General features: G+C 33.6%; 2 protein-coding genes across 12 annotated transcripts in view; both read right to left on the bottom strand.

Annotated features, from left to right (window-relative positions):
* LOC126912804 (uncharacterized) overlaps positions 1 to 25966 on the bottom strand; it is a 381241-nt gene that overhangs the window by 163666 nt on the left and 191609 nt on the right. The gene's annotated exons all lie outside the window — the stretch shown is intronic.
* Positions 1 to 25966, bottom strand: part of LOC118269589 (homeobox protein abdominal-B) — a 111579-nt gene that overhangs the window by 25272 nt on the left and 60341 nt on the right. For 5 of the 11 annotated variants that reach the window (XM_050706822.1, XM_050706820.1, XM_050706819.1 and 2 more), the window contains 2 exons: positions 23195 to 23260; positions 2604 to 2659 (listed from right to left, as the gene is read on the bottom strand). Coding sequence is in view for 6 of the 11 variants with exons in the window: in XM_050706814.1 (XP_050562771.1) it covers positions 2568 to 2578 (11 nt within the window). In the remaining 5 variants the exon portion in view is untranslated. Of the gene's footprint in view, positions 1 to 2567; positions 2660 to 20152; positions 20246 to 23194; positions 23261 to 25966 lie in introns of those variants that run through there. The other 6 variants (XM_050706814.1, XM_050706815.1, XM_035584764.2 and 3 more) reach the window with 2 other exon arrangements.

Genomic DNA, 25966 nt, shown 5'->3' with positions numbered 1-25966 from the left:
CGAATCCTAATTTTATGATCATTTAACATGCATAGTTGATGCGCTTCAGAAGGTTGTTAGACGGCTATCATTTGTATCTATGTCGCCATATTTACAATAACAGGATCGCGAGGGTGTAGGTGGAGGTCCGAGCGGTTAATGGTGCGAAAACTGACTGGATCATATCCCTGGGTTTACGACTCGAGAGTAAACGGCCGATTCATTTGCAATTCTAACTGCGACTCGGATACAAGTCGCCTGCGATGCCTCGCCGACGTCAAAACACGCCTGTCTACTCTCTGATTTCATGTTACGAATATTATTAAACGTTGGAATAGCGGTATTCCTAGATAAACTTCGTAATATATTCTGAATCTGAGAGAGATTCCATTTTAAGCTTTGAATAAAGACGATTGCGTTATCTACCTATATACTATACCATGTGGAGGTTAAACCCACCTATTTATATAATAAACATTCATTTGTTATACGGTAACGTGACACAATGCTAACGATACATTCATTTCTATAGCACGTCACGTTATTCTTCGTGGAACAATACAATTTTCCACACCGGATCCCAAATCATTAGGGCATCTACACACATAGCCTTACGCATGTAGGTAACTACTTGTCAAAAAGCCGGTGGTCCATCGTGCTTAGTATTCTAAACACGCTCGCAGGCCGATGTTATCGTCAAGGACATATATTGTGATTCGTAATCGTAACCCGGCCCGGAATAGATCGCCCGCCCGATACCATCCGATCGATGAATTAAAATGTCTATGAGCTCTCTATGTTGTGTTTGCGTGGAAGGGTTTTCATGTGCCGAACAAATTCTGCTGCCGGCAGCTTTACTGTTTGCAATACCTATGTAAATTTATCGACTGGTATACTTATTCAGCCCCCTGATAAATGCTCATTTGCTTGGGTCGCTGGTTTACGAACAAAAATAAATGACGAGTCATGATTGGACTGGCGAACGGAATGTATTTGATTGTGCGTCGGAGGTATATGCGGGCCTTTATTGGGTGTAGACATGGTTACTTAGTCGTGATTGGTTACATGAAATGTAGAATGTGAGCACTTTACTAAATCAATGTTTTGAGTAACAACAACAATTTTTGTTAAAGTTCCATTACCGAAGATTCATTTTCTGTTCTAAATTCCTAACGTCCACTTTACAGTGAATCACGCAGTCATTTTTTATACTTACTTCGTGGTATAAATATCACACCTAACTACATTTGTTCATAAAGACCAACCGTACATACATAACACATGCTCACGAAGTAACGACTAAAATAAACTCAAGTCCGTAGAACATGTTTCTTAAAATAAAAAAATAAAAACATTAATTTGTCTGCCCACTAAACACCACACAAACATACCTTTCCACTTAGCCTGGCTTCATACCATCAGATTAAAACATCGTCATGAATATCACAATCGCAAGATTGCAACAATGTAATATAGTTTGTCGGCTTTTAATATTTTTTGTGACTGTAAATTAACTTACTGAATTAATATGACAAGGTGTCAGGAGAAACTGTATGCGGCCTGTATTTTAATGAAAATTGGATGTCAGGATTGTGTATTTTAATTAGTCTTGAATGTAGTTATATTGAGGTTGATACTTATACGGGATCAGTCGTAAAATTAAATCGTTTCGTGTGTGGAAGGATTTTCGTTACCGATTTTAAGACAGAGATACCTTCTCATTTAAAGGAGATGAAGTATATAATTGATAGGTATAAGACAAAGGATCGTATCATGATTTTTAATTGTAAACATAACTTTTTTTAGTAAATAGGTGTACTTATAAATATGTTATGACAAAAGGAGACTTGAAGTAATTGCTTGTCATTGTTTTATCTCATAATAGTACTAAGATAATCTCATGAAAATGACAAATTAATCTACAGTCATTACCTTAATATATAACATATAAGTCAACGTAGGTAAGTATATAAGAGTTTGCAATAAAAATGTAAATGAGTCTGCGAGCGGGCGGGGCGCATTACAACGGAGGCACGTTGCACATAATGCAGTTTGACCCGAAAGCTACCTGCATGCTTATTACACGCCATTTTCGACGTGAGAACAGTTTTTTGCTAAAATTGCGAGCTTAAAATATTTCTGAGACACGTTTTTGTGACTGTAAAATGATTCTGTTGTTAAGTGTAATGACGGTCTAATGATACAACTCGTTGCTTAAATTATTAAAATAAAATGAGCAAGTCATGTTTCCAGAAATAACGAAACTTAATTAACTGTTAAATAAAATGAACACCGAAAATATTTTCGCAAGCCCTTAATTCAAGGCTTTACTTAACTATGAGCAACATTAAAAGAACCTTTCACATAAAAAATGAAAGCATTTTAATGAAAATGCTAAATTAAAACAATTCCTAGAACATAATTTAAAAAATTAATGCGCCCACACACCGAAAATGAAGCCCTATTTTCATAAAACAGCCTAGCAGTCAGTAATGAAAGCTCAGCGTTAATTGCAGAAGGTAAGCTGATGGGGGGTGAGTAGATGAATTTAAGCTTTGTAATGTATAAAATAAAGTTCAAATTCAAACCTTAGTATCATGTTCTGTGTGGCGTCGCCGCCTCACCTGTTAGTAAGGTCGACCGCGTGGATGGCCGCGCCCGAACCTTACCAGCAACACGCCTGTAACAAATACAAAGAATCTTTATACATTGACAAAATAAAAAGTCTATAAATATATTCCGAAACGAATCGAAGATTTGTGAGAATGTTGTGTTCTATAAAAGGTCTGTTCGTTTATTCGATAAAATAAAATAAGATAAATGTAGAGAAGCTGAAATATCTTATTTAACTGGATTTATACATAGGTTTATTCAATCATTTTTATTTCTACATTTGATTCGATGATCATCGATCATTCTTGCCGTAGGTATATGTCGTGAGTAGATTGTCGACTCCACATCTGATGGTAAACAACTAAAATATAGGCCCAAGAACACAGCTTCACACCCACTCCTCAAATGCAACAATCTTGCACATAACATTACGACAATAATTTAGTTAAAAACATTTATAGAATTTTTACTACGCAGTAAAACTGGAAAAACGCACGTATTCTTTTAACCCTTAACCAGTATTTCTTATATGTAACTCGTTAAGTACCTTTATTCAGTGTAACGAACTTCATAGTACTGATACAATCGTGACAAACCTTCTCTTTGTTTTCTTACTTTGTAAACAAAAAAGGAAATAAAACCCTGAAGTTTTTAATTTAAGGTTTCATATCCTTTGGGGATTATTAATGATTTATGGTGACGTGATAATTACTTATATGTATCACTATGTGGACAAACAATGCTGCATTGATTTCTAGTACATTTTGTATATCAAATGAAAGGAAATAATTGTGAAAGCAAAATGGAGAAATCGATTCGAATTAATACGGTTTTAGCCGTGAGCTCATCACATAGCGAAGCTGTGATTCGAATTGATCTCGATCTCATGTTAAAAGATGCGAGTGAAACTACACGTAACTACCTCGATACCACTGGTTTTCCCCGAAACAATTGGCAGGTAAAAGCTCCTATAGTTACCTTATTTCACAATAATACTACCGCTGTATGCCAAAAACCGAGCATAAATTTACTGTAAATTACATGTTATGTTACGTGTGTCATCGAGAGATAGGATTGAAAACCACAAAATTGTCTTGAGCTGATCTGATAGATTTGCATATTGTAAATTGTATTATTTACCTAAGTGGGTATTCTAATTCAATCAACTATAGGTAGGTACTGTATCTAAATATAAGTAGATGTTAATACTATCTATCGATCGACTTCATCCGTTTTCAGCAGATAAAAGCCTATTTCATTTATCAGAACAAAATAATCCAATTACGACTATCTACCTTCCTTACGATAAATTAGGGTTCGATTTTAATTAACATCTACCAACTAAAGAACCTATATGATAATATAAACAAGACCAGCGCGTCTTACTATGTTTATATTACTTTTAATAAAAGCTTATCTAAATTAAAATTGCTATATCCCCCAAGTCGGACTATTAAAATATATTTAGCAACTACATCACGAAGTAAACTGCACTAAGAGTACTCGATAACTTAATCGATTCTACGGTTATATTAGGACGTTTCGATTATGGAACTTATTCGATACAATATTAACATCACACCCAGTTTTCTATTTTGGTAAATTATAGCAATAAATTAAAACGAATAGTTGACCGACGACAGGCTTTGTTAATAGTGTTGACAAACACGCTTTTAAATTTTGGCTGTGTATAGTTTCCTCATTTACTTTTATTTTTAAATGTATTTTTATGTTAATTTTAATTCTTAAGACAACCGTTGATGAATATATTGTAAAAGCCCATTCATAGAAGTCTAATTTTATATATTTTTCGGCCATTCAATTTTTAGGCTTCAAAGATAAAAATATATTTTATAGCGCGAATCGAATTCCAATAAATAATTCATGATTTTCTTTATGTCCATTGTTTATATGTATATTTATTTATTTATTTTATATATATTTTAGTCGTAAAATTATCAATATTGTTATAAATCAAAACTCTAAAAGTTTATTTTAATAATATTAAAATATAACTAAACAGGTTACACCTACTTAGTTATGAAGACATATTTTATAATATACTTAGGTATAATAATTTAAATAAAATGAGAATTTATATTTACGATATTTTTTGAATTAGCGAAGGCCATTTATAATTCCGCGAGCTATTTATATGATAATATATTTGCTTATATGATAAGATGAAGCCTGGATTTGTTATAACTCTATTAGTGCTACCGGTTTGTGTCTAGAAATTAGTTCTCGTCTAGATTTAATGAGTAGGTATCTAATTAATTATTCAGACCATTTCTTCACAAATCAATGATATTTTGATTCGGTCATAAATAATCACATCTTATCTCCTTTCCATAGTATATAAACCGTGAATAATATTAATATACAATATATATTATAATTTATGTATTGTTTTAATAGAAATAAGCAAAGATATTATATTTTAACGTTCATTTTTTTTTTCACTTATTAATTCATTAAATGCTTCCTATTTATATAATCAGTAATTTAGATAGAATTCTGAAAACTGTTTGCATGATATAAAGATAAATTGATATTCAAATAGATATTCTGCTTAAAACAAAACAGGTTTTATTTCATAATATTTTACTTAAGTACGATTAGTGTATCAAATTACAATTTATCAAGATTTAAGTTTGCAATTCACAGAAAAATCCGCCATGTTTTAAAAAGGGCAATGCCCTTGTCTTTGCAGCGTGCAGTTATTTTTTCTTTTTGTAATTCATTGCTAACGCTCCCCAAGGAGGTTCCATTAGCCAGTAAGAAAATGGAAGTGCGTCTACCCTTCAAAGCTCTAGAAATCTCAGCAATAAATGCCCACAAGCGTTGAATTTATTTTTATCGTTTGTACCACTTAAGGTATAAGATTGAAAACAGTTCGCGATATTTTCCGGTAATACGTATAATTTGCCCGGATTTTTTTCTACACAGGCAATAAAATATTTACGGGGTTCGGATGAATACATGAGTGGATCCCAGCCCCGTTCTTCCACTTGGCTAAATTAATTCATTTTCATGAACAAACAGTATTAATATTCAACGTTATTCAACACGGAGATATTTTTTTCGGGAATAATAGAGTGAGTGACGTTACATAATTGGGACAAAAATGTTACGAAAACCTTTGAAATTTTATGTAGTCATTATTTAAAAATGTGTCTCACTAAACAACTAAAATGTGTAACTAAAACCACGCAAAACAAAACACTATAAAACAAATGTCATGCAAAAACTGGAGTGCAATGCACCGATTTCTAAGAAATGCAGTATCAGCCATCTTTCTGTCGGCAAGCAGTCGTTACGTGGAGCGTCGCGGATGCAACGATGCACTTACAGATACCACACAAGTACTTGTATACTACATAATGTACCTACGTAATGAGACTGGCTTGCGAGATTATGTGACTTGTCGCGAGATCTCGGCGTCTTCTTGGTGGATATCCAAGTCTTGATAATAATTTCGTTGTAAAGGTATAATTTATTAATCTTTGTTGTTATTTAAATTGTATGTGGTTAGAGTGGAACTGTGTTCTCTTTTCTACATTTTATTATGAGTTCAAGTCACAATACGATGAATTAGACAAGTAGTTGATATTTGTTAATAAGTGTAAATAAAAATCACTGAACGAATAAAACTCTCCCTTAAATAAAGCGGAAATGTTGTCAAAACTTATGACTGTATTTATAATACAATAAATATCACTTAAAGAACAATTTATTACTGTAAATAGTGACAGTTCTCGCCCAACTCACCGGTGTTGTGTAGGTGTAGGCAATTTACGTGTTTGTAGGCACTTGCAGTTCTTAGCATTTTGTGGTGACATCTACCTACTCAAAACTAAAACTAAAGTAAAGGAAAAATGTGTTAATTCAATGATTTTCGTGTTTCGTAAACTTTAACTAAAACAAAATCGCATAATTCGATAAGCAAATAGCTTAAAGTTTTATTTGAGTAATTTTTAATGGAAACCCTTGAAATTTAAATAAGAAAATATTATATAACTATAGAAATATATAATAAGGTAACGTGTACGATAGCAAAATATTAACAATTTATCATAAATCTTTCCATGCAATTAGTAGGCGAGCCGTTTCCTGTACCCAAATTAGGGTAAATTATAAATGTAAATAAATATCTCCTAGCAACTTTAATATCACTTCGATTCCATGTCGAAGCCTAATTATGTAGAAAACGAAAAAGAAACTTATTCAGACAGAGTGACTTTTGTCACGACAGAATTTGTCACGCCACTGGCTATTTTGCTGAGCTTTGAATAAATATTTACCTTTTAATTACAGAGAAAGAATAGAATTATTTCATTAATATCTTCAAAATTATATATAGTAAATTTTATAAGCCAAAAATATTATAATTCTGAGTATTTTGTAAATATTTTGCCCTAATAAACTATATCAATAATTACAAATATTACCTAGGTTAGTTGGTACCGTAAACAAACGCGGATGTATGACCCACCTCCTTGCATATATGACTGCATCATTTATGGTCTTATCATAATTTAGAAGAGGTTCACTGATGAATACACCTCTTTGTTTCTCGGGCTTTATGCGTCTCTTTATTACGAGGTCACCACGCAACGTGACTTGTACCTTGGCACCAGTACTTACAATACAGGTTCAGTACCGCGGTTTGGTCAAAGGGTCATTAGAAATATAATAACTGTTACGAAGATATACCTATATACTTTTGTATTATTTAGCTGTGAAGACCGCGGTCACGTTATTCATAGTTTTATTCACCATTGATGCCTCTATATGTGATTATGTATATTAGAATACATAGAAGTCCTTTTAACAAGAATCCTAATTGATTTGCATCAATAAATAGGTAAATACAAGTAAGTTATTCAAGTAATTCAACGTAATTTGCATTATTTGATTGGATTGTAACGTAGAGTGATTTGTTTTGCTATAAACTTTGCATCTACATACACCTACTTATGTAACACTGACAGTTACTCGTACATAAATCTGTGAAGATCGTCAGGTGAACATATAAATTACCTATTTATATATAAAACCCAACTTATAGTTGAATATAATTCTATAACAAAACCAATGCATTTAAAGAGAATACATTTTTAACAGTATAATAAAATTAAACGTATAAGGACTTAAATATCAAGGCATAGATATTGTTTCAAAACAATTACGTGACGATAATTTAGAGTAAGTAGGTACTATCCAAGGGCACACGTACTAAACCACACTAAAAGCTCGCTAAAGAAATAACATAAAAACTATACAAACAATATCTACATAGCTATACATAAAATTGTACGAATTCAATTACTTATGGCAATAACAGAGATAAAACTTGGAACACGAGAGGGTGGTACAGCAATGATTCAATATAATCCGGCCCGGACATATGTCGGAGACTTATGCGGACTTTTATTAAACCGACTTATTTGGGAAACAATATGGTGAACTCCGGCCCATTGTATTGGATTGAGACATTGTGCGTAAACGACTTTATTAAGCCCCACTAAGTAACTTCACTAAGGTTAAATTACTTTAAGTATAAACTGTTTTGCGTTCCTTTTTTTAAACGACGCACATTTGCGGAGGAGTCATTTTGCTTTTGTTTTTCCTACTACAAGCGCGCTTACATGCGGTTTATTTGCCTTCGCTGTAGGTAGCTTAATGTACTTCACTTATGAAGCGATAAGAAATAGCTTCTTAGATATTACTTGCAGGGTATATTAGGAACACGTGTGTCGAAAATTTCTAATAATAACAAAACAAAACAGAGGAACTTTATTCCCTTTAATTAGTAGACGTAAAGCATTTTGTATTTTCATGTACACCCTGTTTCCCAACGCCGGTGTTCGTTACATCTGGCCTGAAAATTATTTCAGCCGAGCTCCTAATTTTGGTACATTTGCGATGAGCTTAACAAGAACGAGCCAGCGGCGCGCTTTTCATCTTTGAAGCGCAACATTTACATTTTCGTCTCATTTATTTGCTATTTCGGGCGAAGCCCTCCTCCCTCCCTGTGCCCTCCGTCCCCTCCCACGGCCTTACTCCAATGAATAAGTCTCAGCGTGCGTCAGACGAGAGTAAAACGAAATTGGGAAGGAACGCTCTATAAAGTCTAATTAAGTTTGAAGTGAATGCACAAATGTAAGGAAATATAAAAATGTCCGAAAGAAACGAGAATTTATTTGCTGGCGGTCTGAATAAATTTTATTATGTATAAAAATTTTACAAATTATATTTGTTCGTTGCGTTATCTACTACTTTTATCGTAGATTGTTTTGAATTACGAGCGCATACTGACCATTGACCTTATATACTGGCTAATTAATCAAACCACACTATATAGAATATTATACAAGCAATAAAACTTAAATGCATCCTTTTAAATAACAATAAATCTTTTGAAAAGTAAACATAAATCAAATTAAACAAAAACAATAGTTTGGAGGCAAACGGAGGAAGCGAGATGGCACATGATCAGAATGTAATCGCCTAATTCCGGCTTTTATTAAGATATTTTTACGAAGAAAAGCCGTCGTTTTGTTATTCTGGTGTCGTTTCGTATAAAAATAACGCGTCCCTCAGCGTGAACCTTTTGTTTCGGGGCGGCGGCACCCGCTACCATAATAGATATTATTTCGTTACCACCCCTCCCTTAGTTGACATTCGTGGCTTGCAGTTGGCAGGATGCAACCGTAACGCGTGATCGAATTATCAATTTGGTAAAGAACGAAATTAATCAGTCGGCGTATTTAGAAAATATTCCGATGGATAAAAAATGTAAATAATATATTCAACATGGTAGCGGGTTTTGAATTCAATAAGCATTTTATGTAGCTACGTGTTCATTTACCGTTTGTAGAAATTGACTCAACCTGAAACTGCTAACTTTTTACCAGTAAAAATTTGTAGCAGTTTAAAATTGCTCATTTATTTTAAATAGAGGCTTGTAGAGAATAATTCTGTCTTAATATAACTCAACTTATTATTGGAACGTTTCGGTCGAATAAATTCCTTTCCAGATGGTACAAATAACTTCAATGGCGGAGGGTTACCTTCGTATTATACGCAGCACATATATGCCCAGATTTTTGTGATAGAAAAACGGGCCCGAACCGCCCCCGAATATAAATCGCCTTGTTATATTTTCCGGGACATTGGGATTCATGAAGTTTGTGGGCCCTGACGATACGATTCTTCAGAATATAGAAGCTTTTATGCTGGCGACAAAATGGTAGACGCTATATTTTATAACTATAGCTCAGTATAAAATTAGAACTACCGTATAGCAACGTACCTATCTAATTAGATATGCACTTAGTAACGTAAATCTATTTGCAAGTCATGGAATCACGACAGACTGTCTGCATAGCAGATGGTTTTCATTAACATTTAAAATAAAAAAATGCTTACCTATGAGCTACTAAAAGCCAATCTAAAATACAAACTACAATTTTAAAATAAATATACTTATTCTAAGTATGCAGACGTAGCAATTCATATAAAAAAATCTTCACAAAAACCTAATCTATATTACGAATCTTAAAATAAAAAAATACATAAGAACTCATGACCAGAATCTATACATATCTCCACAGGTAATAACATCATCCCTCGTCTATTTCGGGTGACGAATAGTCAAGTAATTTTATCTTGATCCTACCACGGTATGTCAGTTCACAAATATCTATGGATATAAGTATATGTATATCCATGGATTACAAGTTCTACTCATTTGCTTAGTAATCCAAACACGTTAAGAAAACGTGTGACCAATCTCATATGTATGTACTACACACATTTCAACTAGATTTGTAAATAAATTGCTATTTTATACGATTCTTTTATCTTATTTATCAAGAGATAGATGGATTGGATTTTGTATTGTGATTGAAATATTAATTGAAGTTGAAGAATAAATTGAAATCTGTAGATATTCTTTTGTTACTCGCATTGGCTCTAGGTAAGTATAATATAGGGCTCGTAATTTATCAAGATTGATACCTCATTGCCGCTATAATCATTTTATTTAAGTGATAAATGCTGACAATTATCAATGATAATGGATAAAGATAATTATATCAGTCCTTCTAACTTTCTTTATTTCTAGTTACTGTTATTTTTACTTAACAATTAATTCATTTCCTAGTCATTAAGTTGTCGTTTTATTCAAGATTTATTTCTACGTGCGTAAATTAACTAATTTCCAATGTCGCACGCGTGGTAACAGTTGTTAAAATGTTCATACTTATAAAAATTTTCTTTGTCGAAATTATATCGATAACGCTGAAATTTTTTACTAAACTTCGGGTATTAAAATTGATTGAAAAATTGCTTTTTATCTAGATTACAATTTTTATATATAGGTAATTCTTTTATTAAATAACATATGTGTATTTTTATCGTACATATACATGTAAATTATATAGTATGGATAAGTAAATGATTATTTGTTTACATAATTACCAACTTAACACGTATTTACAAGCTTAAAACACGTTTATAATTAGTTAAGTACATATTTATAACATGTTGAATATTTCATTATATATTTACGTTAATGTTTAACTTATGTAAGTATTAATCAATAGATATAGATAATATAGCCGGTTTGTCAACTATATCCTGGTTGGTCCTGCGGGTACCTACTTAATCATTTGATATTAAATTAATCTTATTTATTTACTTTACTAAGTAGATACCTATACATATAAATAATACAGACACAAAACAACACAGATGTATTTCTATGTACCTATGTACCTACACTCAAACTTCCATAAATTCAAAAATGATTCATTCAAGTATGAAGCCCTTCAAAAGCGCTACAAAATCCTCTCCAAGTTTACTTTCACAGAATGCTATGAATTTTCGCATAAAATTCAAATAGATTGTAATAATTATGCATCTGGACGGCTCCCCCCATAGCGTGGGCGTTAAAATCCATTCTTGAGTTCATCCTCCTCTCTTTGTGTCTATTGTTATTCAAAGAAATGCAAAATATGCTTTTTGAAGACTATCTTAAAATATTCTCTATTTTTCTTGAAATATGTCTGTTGAAACTTAGAGAAATTGATTATTTCATACTTAGGTATTATTTAGAAGGTTGTATTTGGGTATTTATTTCATTTAAGACTTTATACTATGTAAGTTTTGTTTTAATTTTTTGCCTTATTCGTCTCTTTATAATCTTTATAAGATAGATCCAATGTGAATACATTGCCACATCTAAACTAAAACAAAAAGCTAAAACAATGTAGCACATATTTGTATCAGACTGTCATCAGTTTTATCACAAAGAAAAAATACACAGCGATTATATTTATGCATCATCATAGTAGGTCTGAGGGACCGGTTTAAAGGCGAGAGCCTACGAGACCAAGTTATAATCATTCGTATGTAAATCAGCCAAGCCTCGACTCAGCGAAGCCTTTATCATCTCGTTAAGTATGATAAGTAAAGTGGATCTCTTTTTTACTTAAAAACCCCTCAACTTAATATTTTTCATAAAATATTTAAGGAACGACCACAATTAAGTATGCAAATTAAATAAAGTACTTAGCTTGCTGTTTTTGCTTGCTTTGCTAATACACAAGTTCATATTTCGTGACGTATTATGAAGTAAGTTTTCAAAGAAGTTGTAAAAAGGTTCATTGTCGTAAATCTTTAAAATAATTAATCTGTTTATTCACAGGCTAGTGGCCTATATGTATGACGTCCGAATACATAGAATTTGTAGAAAAGAGGTCAGAAATTGCACAGTAATAAAGGCTGTAAAGGAGAAAGAACTTTCGAAATTCAAACATTTGCATTTGAGAAAAAGTAGCATTATCATGTAGATCGTCCGATAATTTTATTCTACGTAACAAAAGCTCCTTTCAATAAAGCTGAGGAAGATAAATTAACAAAAGAAAACGGGGTAACAAAGCGGAGTTGCGTAACTCGGCACAAAGGGTACCCGGTATGAATATGAATGGCTTGTTTGGTAAAATTGGGCCGAAAACAACGGGCGAACAAAATTTCTTTTGTCTATTCTTTTTTTTTCACGTGACTGCCGACGATTCCCTGCGATACAGCCGCGATGCTAAAATTCTGTTTTTACGCCAAAAATATTATTTTGTTATTGTACGCTGTACGGTTTATCAGGGCGGAAGCGTTTGTACTTTGTATTCAGATTTACTGTGTTACGTTTTCTGCTTCCGTTGTATGTAGGTAGGTATTGCGATTGATATATTCTGAGCAATTTGAAACGTAGAACATCATGTTTCTTAAGAAATATTTTTAACTCTTAAATACAATTATAATCTTAAAGTATAGCTCCTCTCAAGAATTTAACTTTTTAATAAAATTCTGTAAGTTCCCAATAGTCCCATAACTAAACAAACCTATTGTACCTACCCATAGGTGCCTTTATTTGGTTCTAGTATCACACGTAAAATAAACAACAGATGGACATTACAAAACTTTCTCCCACTGGCCCCGTATTAAGCGGTCAGTATCCTCAGTTTTCCCAACGAGTTTCCTCAATTGTATCGCCCGGGTATTTATTAAATAACCCGGGTAGGGCGTACCGGGTCTGCGGGCTAAGCCCGGTCCTGCTCTTAATAAAGCCCTAGCTTAATATTGTATGTGAATACAACAACGGCCATGTGTCTGTTTTGTTTTTATTCGAGCAAAACTCCGAATAGACCCGCCTCGCATTTTATTATCTCTTAATGATATAAACATTTTCTTTTTTTTTTGTTCTCGTTTTTCCGTTTCAGTAGCTTAATTAAGATAATAATTAGGGTTGATGTTGTTTGCATGTTTATTTTTAAGGGTTTTTTTTTTGTTTATCCTGGCGCTATTCAACAATGTATTGTTCGTTATTATTGTATTTTTAGCATGCAATTGCTAGAAGAGACATTAAAAGTTAAATGAAACCTAAGTAAATCGTGTCGCCAAGTTTAAATCGCTGGATTTCCTTACAACAACGTTTGTGTTATTGAGCGCGCAGTGAAGGGAACACCGCTGCCGTGGCTGGCTACGGCCCGGAAACGTTATCTTGGTTCAACTAAACAACTCACTCCAAACGAACGATACCTCTCACAACCCTAAACGTCATAACCGACCCTCAACTTCATTGTAATATGAATTGTATCACCCAAAACAAAGGGTTGTAAATTGAATGCAGCACTCTAGTAGCAAAGATATTACAGAACATAAGACAAAAGCAATGCTGCCTCAGTAAACTTCTCTCAGACGAGTTAACCAGTTACCGCAGAGCTGAAACTATTCAAATAACTCCTAGGTTGGATACATGTTTATAGTTACAAGCTATAAATGTATAGATGTGTCAGTGGCGTCATGTTTTGGTTTCAGTACATTGCTACATTTAAGATTTATTTATCCAGCCGGGACATCACAAACTTACAGTAAAAATCACCAAATTGCTGTCAACAATACAGAGTCATTTGTGAGATTAAAAAAACAAAAAACAAGGTTAATGTAGGCCGAAATCTCTTCACAATTTAAAACTGAAAAAAAAATCAACTTAATTCATTAAAATTACGAGACAGAAGATTGTCAGTTATGGTCTCTGAGAGCGAATGTGCTGAATCGACGAGCGTCGAAGCCGGTCGTAAATCTCTTGAATTCTCTCTGGATGAAAATAAGCGACAGAGTCGTGCCACAGACCAACTCGCCAGAAAACAGAACGTGCGTCCCAAAATCTATTTTTTAACCCCACACGTTCTGTGTTTACTTCACCGACGATGTTTTGCTAGGTAATTTATTTACCGCTCACTTTGCCAAAGGTCAAAATGTTATTATTAGGGTAATTGTGTACCTACTCTACATACTTACTGCCAAAATATTTTAAAAGGATTCTAGATGTCTGTCTAATTTTTTTTTTATCTTATACTACTGCTATCCTACAGATCTATTTTATTTGGTTGGCTTTTACAGTTAATCAATATAAAAAGCTTGCAATATATTTATTTTTAAATTTTAAAGTAGTTGTCCTATTTACAAAAATAAAATTTCTATCTGTCTGATATAATATCTACAAACTAAAATTATTTCAAACAAAATCTTAAAACGGGTTCATACAAAGTACCTACCTACTGCCAATAACTTTCAAATACAAGGCCGCCATCTTGGCGCTCTGGCCAATCACAGAGCGTTGTGTCACAAATTCCAATATGGCGGGCAGGTAGCTGCCTATAGAGTAAGGCCAATCCATATTGTAAAGATATTGTGAATGGATGCATGACACTGATGTCAAATATTATTTTAAACTTATAAAAATAAATTCTAACAAACAAAATGTTATCTGTAACTGCGTAAATTAAAATAATACTTTCCATCTCATTTCGAAGCGCTTGATGTTCTGATAATTGCCTATGAAGTAAGAAGAAGTGTCTGGGCACTAATAAAACTTAATTGTTTTAAATTACTTCACTCAAACAATTATTACTAAAAACCATGCAAATAGATAATAAATTACTAGTTAACATTTTACACCAGTATTAGCGTGTTTTACGACCTTTGGTGAGATAGCCTTTGTAACTGACCTAGGTATTGGCACACATAAAAACTTTATGGATATTTAAATAAACATACTGAACTATAATTTACAAACAAAATATTACACAATTCTAAGATAACAACCCCTGGAAATTTACGGTCAAGTACGCATGTTGATAAAGACTGACTGAAATATGAGAACAGATGTTCGGGGTGAATGAACGAGGAACGATGCGCTTGCGCCGCTCGAGTCGCGTCGACGATTTATTTATTAAATATGTGTCCACATTAACCTGGCGATTTATACGTAAATAGTTTTAATTACTTTATGACACAATTCGACAATGTATTAATGACTTTATCGCACTATCTTTGGCGCCATAAAACATTTAAATCGCACATCAAAGCTACAACAAGATAACAATCTTTATTATCACTGCATAAATGCGTTTAGCATTTTATTGTTATTATAGTTAGTAATTACTAACGTTTAATGTTAAATGTAGATTCATCTGATATAAAGGTAAATTGCCTGCCAACATGTTCAATGCATCTAGATTTCTTGATCAATTTTATGTTAACAACTTTTTTTATAAAAAAGATTTAAAGGCCTATCGACAAGCGCAAAATTAATACAACAATAATTTGTTTTATTAAAATCTGATTAAATAGGTAAAAATACCAGTATTTTTATTACAAAAAAAATTTGTTGAGTATGACAAACTCTTTCTTGTAGTATGTAGAGATGTATGTACCTATTTGGAGATATTTTCACATACCTATTTATATAGCTACAATACATTTTATAAAACACACTCTTAGAGAACACTAATTAACAAAGACATTGAGGACTCTATGAAAGAAAAAATAAACATCATTATTTTCCTCTAAACATAATTTCGTAGCCATAACAGATACGGGGAGGGCAGGCGAGGTGATTCAAGAAAATTACATTATAAAAAGACTAGAGTGAAAAACCGGAGGGGCCTCTCACAGCGTCGGCGTCGCTTCAAAGACATTATTATAAAAATGTACCAATTTAAATTCAAATATAAAGGCGGTCTGCTAACGCTGCATTGAGATGATTTACTATTATACAGATGCGAAGGGTAATGTTATGATTTGTTGTCTATTTCTCTATTTTATATGGAATAGAAAATATTAGAAATTTTGTTTTACTTCTAGATATTTGTGTGAGTACTAGTAATATTATCTAACATTTAAATTTAGCTTGTGTAACTTATCTACCTAACTACCAACCAACATTAATAATGTACCTAACTTTTAATGTATTTAGAGCTAAAATCCAATAAATCCAGTATCAAAAACTACTAAGTCTCAGTTGAACAAAACTAATCTATCTAAATACCTTTTGTACTAGGTTTTACTGCTGCTTTACTTAAATTGGAAATGCTGAGACGGATCAAATCCTGTCGAAACGGTAACTTTGCCAATAAAAACTTTCTTTGTTACCCAGATAGTATCGACTAAACTCTTTCATTCGATCTAACGTACTTATGTTCAAGGGGGAAATCGCTGCATAGGTACAGGGCTTAAATGACTTTTGGGCGGGTAACGTAACCTCTGAGTCACGGCAAAAGGGCCTGTGGGATTGTTCCAGGGGTTATTAAAAACTTTTTAAATCTTTGAGATAAGAAAGCTTTTTATGTCTTAAGAATAAGGGGCTACCAAACCGATAAGGGGCTAAAATTAACTAAATTGCAATGTTTTGCAAGACATCAGTGTCTTGTTATTTTTTAATCTAAATTAGGTAAGGTTTTTTAAACAATATCACTTATGACAAAACGACGAGGTTTCTGTAGTATATGTACGTATATGAATATTAATTTCGGTAGTGTTGTAACCTTTGTCACACCAGTTTATATTAAAACCGGTACAGTCAAGCCAAGAGCAAAATTACGTCATCGTGTTATAACAAAATGAAAACAAAAGACAAACACGGGCGAGATCTTAATTCGAGTTTGAAACGCAGAATATCAAATAAATTCCTTAGCTCAGCTTAGCTTGGGTGCAATTACAAAATATTCTCGAGAGATTCCAATTAAAACGTTTCATCCGCAAAATTCCACAGGGTCGGAAACTTCTAAGATTCCTCCCTCCTCCCCCTACGGGAGGGTAATTGCTCCTCACATTCCCCGGATGTCTTACAGGCGAGTTCTTGTTCCCACTTCGGACGGAATGTCGCTACGTTACCGACGCTAAGGCACAATTATTACTCGAGGCGGCCGTCCACTAAAGCGAAACGTATGAACTGGCATTTACTTATTAGGTACTATGACCCTTTATATAAAGTTCATTATTATTAATCAGTTATTTTACATACAAAATTTTAAAGCAAGTTAATGATCAACCGCTTCACTGATTGTAGGCCTAATTATACATAGGTAATTACTGCATCTAATAGCCGTAATATTTATTTACTATCCGCTAATTATAGATTAACTAAAGCTATTAAATAACTGATAATCGTCCGTGTAACATTAACGCCTCGATAAAATCTAATATAATTTTATGCTAATTTCCTACAAGTGTAACGTTATCAATGACTGTGATTGGGTAACTCGTTACTTTATATTGCCACTCCCAAAAGTTACAATGTAACTTATCGGCCAAGTATTTATAAGAATTCTTCGTAAGTAAATTGCCAGATTATGGATAATTAAGATAAGTAGAGGTGCATTAGTGGGAGAGCGAGGGAAACTTTTTCTCATAATTCCCACTGAGCCAGTCGGCACACGCAACGCCGATATTTATAAATAATAACATAAAACAATATAGCGGCAGCTCTTAAGAGTTCGCTACATAAAGCTCGCCCCGAGAATAAATGGATTACTTGTGTCCGCCGCGCGCCATCTAGCGGGGGGCGCGCGAAGCTGTATGAGTTATTGTTATTGCATGGATATCCCCGCTTCCGAACATGTTTTCACTTACACCCCTCTTGTAGGAGTCGTAAAAATCTGGACGAAATATTTTATTAAATTGATTGTGTTTTCAAAACATGTTCGCCGCAAAATGTTCTAAGACGCGACATGCCGTTCATCCAGACCGCTTCGAACGAAGGCTACGCGTTGTGACTTTTATATTCCTACTTAAGCATTTTTTCCATAATATTTTCGGATACATTATTACTGAAAATAATATAATCTATTGAAAACTGTGTTCAATGACACGAAAATTATAGTGCTCCAGACGTTTATCATATCCAGAGTTCTTTGTTTAGAAAACTGGATCTCATTTTGAGACTGCCTTACGTTTTATCCAGACAACAAACTGGTTTCGCTCTAATTACTAGAGAGCAAACAATAAGATAAGGTGGAGTACACAGAGAGTAAGAGACGTAGTAGCGAACGATACCCGAGACTTATTAGCAGTAACGAGGCTATAAAGCCGGCGTTCGTTAACTCGCGGACAAACGGACACATAACTTACCAACCGTAGTGGAACACCCGCGTCGTCGACTACCGTCCGTAGATTATTCTTTACAAAAGTATGACACACAGTTTAAAATATTTCTGTAGATACCTACTGCTTAATTTGTTCAAGCATAATTATAATAAAAACTAATGAGGGGAACGGATTTTCGTAGGGTAGCCACAATTAAGTAAAATTATAATAAGTATTTTTATCAATTTGTGGATAATATTTGTCCAGCTATACAATAAATGGACCAATCCCCCTCAGTAGTCTGTAACAACTGCGCAGGATACGAACATAGCAACAAAAATATAAGAAGAAAAACATGAAATAAAATAAGTTTCAGATTGCAGTTAATATAAAAAGTAGTGGACCTATTTCTATGCTTATTTGGACACAATAGAAAATACTGATGGTAAGCCATCGACACCGCTGATGTGTAAAGATATAATATCAATTCTATTATCAGAAAATAATGAAGATAACAGGCAAGGATTGAAGTCAAAATAGCCTTATCGTTATTGATAAAGTTAGGGGCCTGCCGCTCCCTGAGTAGGGAGGCCCAGGTAGATAAGGCGAAGGTTAAAATGGGATCTGTAATTTGACCAAATTGGGGTTTTGGTATACCTTGTAGATAGCAAGGTGAAACTAACCGAAACGGACCGGTTTTCCATGGAATTCAAACGTGAATCATAATTTGTTTCGTACGGGATACTCATAGGTTCTATTTATTTAATTGAGACTGAAGCATGTCCGTTTGACCACAAATATTTTAGATGACTCTATCATCAGTTTCATACTTAATTATTTTGTTAGTTGGAAAAGATAAATATTTAATTAAGTCCAGGACTAACGCAAAATTTCCTGGATAATTTTGGAGCCCAAACCGCAGATCTAGCAAGTTCAGCAGGTATAACACATTTTATTATAAAACTAACCTAAGTATGTTGTATGAGAACTTGAAGAAGACACTCGGATAAAGTTTCATTACGAACCTGCTTGTAGGCCGTTCAATGATATTATTTAAACGTATCCAATTTTATGTTCAACGAAGTACCTACTAGAGAATACTTTACTCGTAAACGAGCTACATACAACTTATTACAATAAGAAAGAATATAGATATTTAACATTAAAAGAATCCATGAATAATCTTTTAAGGTAATTATCTGCAGTAAATTAAGTTGCATCTTAAGATCATTAAACCGCAGACCAGTCGGAACATGGAGCTTTTCAAGACAAAATATGCCTTACATAAAGAGACCACACACCACGTGGAATCCAGTATCGGCCCCTTAGATTTATAATTTAATTTATTTAACATGCCTGATGCTGGCTTAAACAAGTTTTGAGTGAGCATTTTCTAAATTAGCCGCAACCGACTAACAGACAGATGAAGGAAACAAGATATTGGAAAGATAAAATAGGTTAGAATCCAAGAAATCGAATAAAGTTTTTGATCAAACCGCTTATTGATTCAAAGAGGAGTAAGGAGGATTGATAGTATTAATGGGTTTCTAATTTAATTTCCGTCATGTAATCTAAGCCAGAGACAGTTTTTAATTAGTTACAAGGAGATTTCTTAGGAACAACATACCTAGACGAGTTTCTCCGTCGCCATCTGTGTTTGCCGCCCGCCGAGATATGTTTGGCGCGAAGCCAAACGCGCGTGCGTTTACACCCTATGTTTACATCAAAATTAATTTTTAGAACTAAAACAAAACATGATTTCCACATTTTTCGTACACAACACTAGTTTATCGTTTAGAATCTGACACTATACTGACTCGTAGAAGCAGCACAGCTTTCTCTTTGCTCGCGAAAAAACTAATTTGAATTTTAATAGAAAATTGGGTCAACAGACCTTTCTAGGAAGAGAATGCGTGCGCGCTTGTTTTGTCTTTATGTAGATGCAGTTGTGTTCCAACATAAACATGTTTTTGTATGAACATTAAATTTATGAAAAGGATACACTTTTTTTATCACAATTTCTCTTCGTGAACTATTTAGCAGTGTAGATGGGTGACTCTATCCAAGGTGTAGAGGTACGATTGTCCAAAGAAAGATGAAAGCAATTAATTTGACTTATTTCGAATAGTTATTGTTGGTAATATAAAATATATACTTACTTGCTACATAAGGTTTACTCTACCAGTTTTACCGCTGATTTTACTTTATTGAAAGGTTGATTCAGATTTTTATTTACAGTTATTAAAGATGGAATTTACAATTTTCAGCAATTTACTGTAAACATGTCGTTCTTGTATGTTCTTTAATCTCTTTCCTTAATTTTAAGCATAATATCAGTTACATTGTGAGAAGCTCAATCACAGTAATGTAGTTAAGCGCCATCTATTAAAAACGAATGGAACTTTTAAGAGCTTGAAAAGCATGGAATGTTACATTGTGGTGTAGTCTGAGAGAGTAACAGAACTCTAGCTCATTATTTTTTATTATTATTTATTATCTATAGTGAAAATATAATTAAATAAATGATGAAGTTAGGTCAATTTCAGGCAGAAATAAATTGAATATTTTAAATAGGTATTGTTAAACCTACATTTGTAGATCTTACTGTTATGATAATTATAAAGCTAATGTTGGAGTTTAACAAAAAAAAAATTACTAAGTTACTGAAAATTACCTGACTATTTGATATTTCTTAAAACACAATTACAATACACGAAAAGATTCAAGTCTTAGCTTAAATTAGGTGACTAACAATGTAAGCTACTTTCGACCCTATTGCCTGAGGAATAGAGTTGAAAATCTGAAGCAAAAAAATTGCGTATTCTGTATTTTCTAACGTATTGACGCTCCAAAAACAAATTCCTTTGTGAGCTACCAGTGAGACAGGATAAATTACATTTATTTAATCAACATATTGCCAAAGCTTAGTACACAAGCTAAGTATTAAAATTATAAATAGAGTTCTTTAATTTTATTTTAATATATTAGGTTCATCCTCAATTTATAGATATTAATGAACTCTAATTAATCTTCCTAATAGATATCGTTTAATTAATATTTCTAGAAAACTGAAGTTTTTTTTAACGTTTTAGCTTTCAACTATTCACAGATTCATAAGCATTAAAAATATTATAATATGTTAAGAATAATTTTTAATTTCATCATAACATAGGTAACCTAACTAATTCAGTAACATTTTTCACAATATTTTGCACCCACTGAATTTCACGCTAATTTATTCTCCTTTTGCAATTATTACTACCCACGTATAAGTATTCATTTATACAACGTAATAATATATATTCATTACGGTAGATCATAAATTCAAAGCTTTCAAAGCTCTACATGGCTCTACATTTCTTGATCAGCGCACTTATTGAGAACAGCGCCATCTCTACAAAGCCAAGTGAATTTCTTTCTTTCTGCTGTAGAGATGGTAAACATTTTAGGTATCTATTATTTGTCATTTATTTTAAAAGTACTAGACTTTTTAATAGTTGTAAATATATTTCTGTCAGTTTGCTTTCATGGATTTTAATTATTCTAATATTGTGCTGCTAAACAAAATCTATAACAAAATCTATTTATGCTACTAAATCTGTATAATATTGCGTTTAGATGTCTTATTTTTTCCTATTTTATAAAAACACATGGCATACCTATTGTATGTGTGCGGTTTTATTTTTTTATGAAATTTTAAAATATTGAGGGAAATTCATTTTTTACAAGTATCTGATGAGCAACTTATTTGTTACTTATAAGGAAACCAATTTAAACCCGTTTTATTTGATAGGAGAGTTAATATGGTATATAAGTGTAAACTGAAACATGTTTCTCGTGAACTTTGAAAATTTTATTGAAAAAGCAGAAATTGGAATGACGTCAGAAATCTTATAAGAACCAAATGCTCAAGAAAGGTTGAAGACATCTGATCTGGGACCCTCCCAATCGACAGTACAATCAAACTCACACACTCACATTCCATGTATGTGTGCTTAAGAATTTCAGCTGCAGGGCCATTGCCACGCCGTGCTATCGACGCCATTTTACTTTATTTGTTGTCTCTTTCCCTCGCCTGAGATACGTCCAAAGAGTAATGAGAAAAAAAGCGGGTCGTTCTATCTCTTTCGCACAGCGACGGGAGAGCTGGGTGATCGCAGCGTGAGTTCTTTCGATTTGAGAAGGGGAATGAAAAATTAAAAAGAAAAAAGTATGGCGATACCGTTCGATGCGCGGTAGGACGGCCCCGAGCGAGCGGACATTTTTGAGATACTTATTCTAAGATGGCGGAAACAAAAAATTGAGGTTTATGATATTGGATTTCTTTTTATTTGAACTTTAGTTTTATTTGTATTGAAATTGATTGGATTTTTATTATAATTTTCCATGAAGTATCTTTGAGGATTTTTGAGGAACATTTTTCTTGGAAGTTTTTAGTCACTCACGAATAATATTTAAATGTCGTTTTATTTAAGTTATCGTAAAGGAATTGTATGTAGGTGTCAACTAAAGCATTTTTATATCCCATCTTACCTAAAGAATAACTTTTAGGTATTACTTTTCGCCGAATGTACCTATAGTTAACTTTCAACAATACTCGTAATATATAAGTACCTATATTAACAGTCAAAATGTTGTATTTAGAAATAATAAAAATAAAAACTCTTACCTTTAAGGCAACGTCTTGCAGGATAATCACGTAAGTTTTTCTTGTTTCATACCATTTTGATGAGATCTGAAAATAAGATATTTTTATCAGTGATATGCATCACAGGACCTACTATAGGTTGTACCTAGGCATCTACAATAGTAGGTTATAGTTCTACAATAGCTACGCCTCTTGAAGAGATAAATAAGTCAATTTTAAAAGGTTGTAACTAACTCCTTCTATCCTAGGTCGTTTCTACCTTATCAATCAGAAAATAAGGGCTTTCCTCACTATCATAATCTAACAAAAAGGGCGCTATACTTGCTAAAAATAATTAATATACCTACAATCCATCCAAATGAATATGTTTAGCTGTACAGACAAATTCTATACCCTTGCCAACTACGCTACCAGCGTTTTATTGTCATTCTCACATTGGCTATTAATCAAATAAATAATAGACATAAACTCAGTACCTCCGTCCAAACTAATTTACATACATAATTTATATTCGTAATCACTCTTATTTATAGTAAACAGGGACCGGTGAGCACAAAACCTTGCTTAGTTGCTCTGTTGGCTTAAAGCTCTACACGACCACTCGTAAATTAACTCAGTAGGTAGGTACGTATGTACAGTGCAGTAACTTCGATTATTTACAGCCACATACCTCTGAGATAATCTTTACTAAGTGCACGTTTTACTGGCCGGCCCGAAGCGGTTCGCCACTTCACTTTATGGTAAGTTAAGCAAATATTAATGGCGGTGAATTTATGACACTCTAAACTAAAGGTGCCGTGATCTCGCTGTCTCTTTTGCTGGCGACTGTACTTTGTCAGGTGTCTGCGTGTAGCGTGTGTTTACTGATTGTATGGAGTTTACCATGGCGTGTTTCGCATAGGTAACCTTCTAGTTAGATTACTGGGTAACATGTTAACAACAACCTGTATATGAACATACCATAATTAGACTATTTTCCCCTCAAATGGTTTACAGGAATACGATATCCAATATTATTTTACTATGTTTTATAACAGACCTTATATAATTGTTGGTTATTTTCCATAATAGAATTTTATTTGCAAGTCATTAAAAAAAAAGTTTTCCTGCTCTGATACTAATAGCCTATTTATACTTCGACTAGGACTCATAGATAACATCTCTTCAGGTAGTTTCTATAAATTTTCTATTTGCTCGTTACGCACGCGTGTATCCGTTTAAGAAGTTTTACTATCTATCGGGAACCTATTTAGCATAGAGCATTTGCAGAGAAAAGCTACCAGTTACAGTAAGAATTATAGCCCCCAATAAAAAAATATTTACTACGGACGGCTGCAAAGGCCGGTGGAGGCGAAACTCAGTTGAGTCGCGTCCACCGCGACGACTATCGCGTGATTGATACGCAATAAAGTGAATTTATTACGAGACCGCTATAAACGCACGCCCGAATGGCTAATCATCTATTAATCGCAATTTAACGCATCAACACTGTCAAATAATACTTGAAAGAACAAGCGATAAAAGTTTATTGCGCACTCGTGACGAAACGTTGTGCGCTATGGTCTGCCGTCGCGCGTCGCTCGCCGGTCTTCGGTCGACGGTCGACGGGCGTGCGCCGCCGCTAGCGACGAATAGGCGCCGCCTTAATTTGCTCCAATCGCGGCCATGTAAGGCGACACTATAAAAAATGCATAAAACCACACGGAAGGACTCACAATGCTCCATAACCTACCGCAAAAGTTTGACATTACAACAGCGCGATTGTTTCTTTGTTTATCGTATAAAATTTATAGGTGCCGCTTACCGTTTACGAGAGCACGGCTATGGCCGTTGAACTTTGAATCGCTTGATTACGGTTTTTTAATGGTTGAGTGCGAATATTCGTTAATATTTCATTGTTGGCTTACGCATTGTATTCGAAAGTCTCGGGCGTGCCTGCCTGCCTAATGTAATCCACACCGGCCTGCGAGCCATTCGACCTGCGTAGCCGCGGTGCTGGCTACTCCATACATTGCGCATTGGTCACATGTTTCAACGATTGTGAAATTCTTTCACTAATTGAGTTTGTACTTATGCACTACAAATATTTTTACATATTTTATCGTAAGTCGTTACCTATTGATGTTCTAGACGCTAGATAAGGCGTGTTTTATGTGTAGAACAAGAAAAATCTTACGTATAATGACAATTTTCTTACGTGACCGAATTTATTTTCCTGCAGCCGCTCACAGTCATAAAACTAATGGCTGGAATAACGTACCGACCATCGTAGGTTCATTTATTCTGTGAAGTCAGCAGAAAACAGCGTCAGAGCTTTTTAGTACATGGCAAGGAAAATGAGAGTTACGTAACCTATGTATTAAGAAATTGTGGGTATCTTCGTCTTTTTCAGACCTATAAAAATAAGCATTAGGTGCTTCTATACGTGAGCATAATTAAATTCACTGAGTTCTTTCAACCTTTAAATAAAATTCATGTTTATAATCAACACAATCACAAACAATCATATTTTTTGGAAGATATTAAAAATCTGCTACACTATAGATGGTTTGTAATTTTATTTACTAGAGTCTAACAGTGTGCAATACATGAGAGTAAACGTAGCAAAATTTCTCAAACAATAAATACCTACGTAATTATACTACAGTCATTAGATACGTAATACCGTTCCATTCAAAGGCGCAGCGAACGTATCTCGATCGCCCAAACACCGGTTGTTTGGTGATGTTGTAAATCAAATCATCAATTATCGACAAGCGTTTACACTCGTGACGCCGCCGTGTAAACAATCTG

Source organism: Spodoptera frugiperda, chromosome 30 (genome assembly GCF_023101765.2).
Source record: "Spodoptera frugiperda isolate SF20-4 chromosome 30, AGI-APGP_CSIRO_Sfru_2.0, whole genome shotgun sequence".
NCBI lineage: Eukaryota > Metazoa > Arthropoda > Insecta > Lepidoptera > Noctuidae > Spodoptera > Spodoptera frugiperda.
Note: the sequence above shows the minus strand (reverse complement) of the source record. Positions and strands in the feature narration are given on the sequence as shown.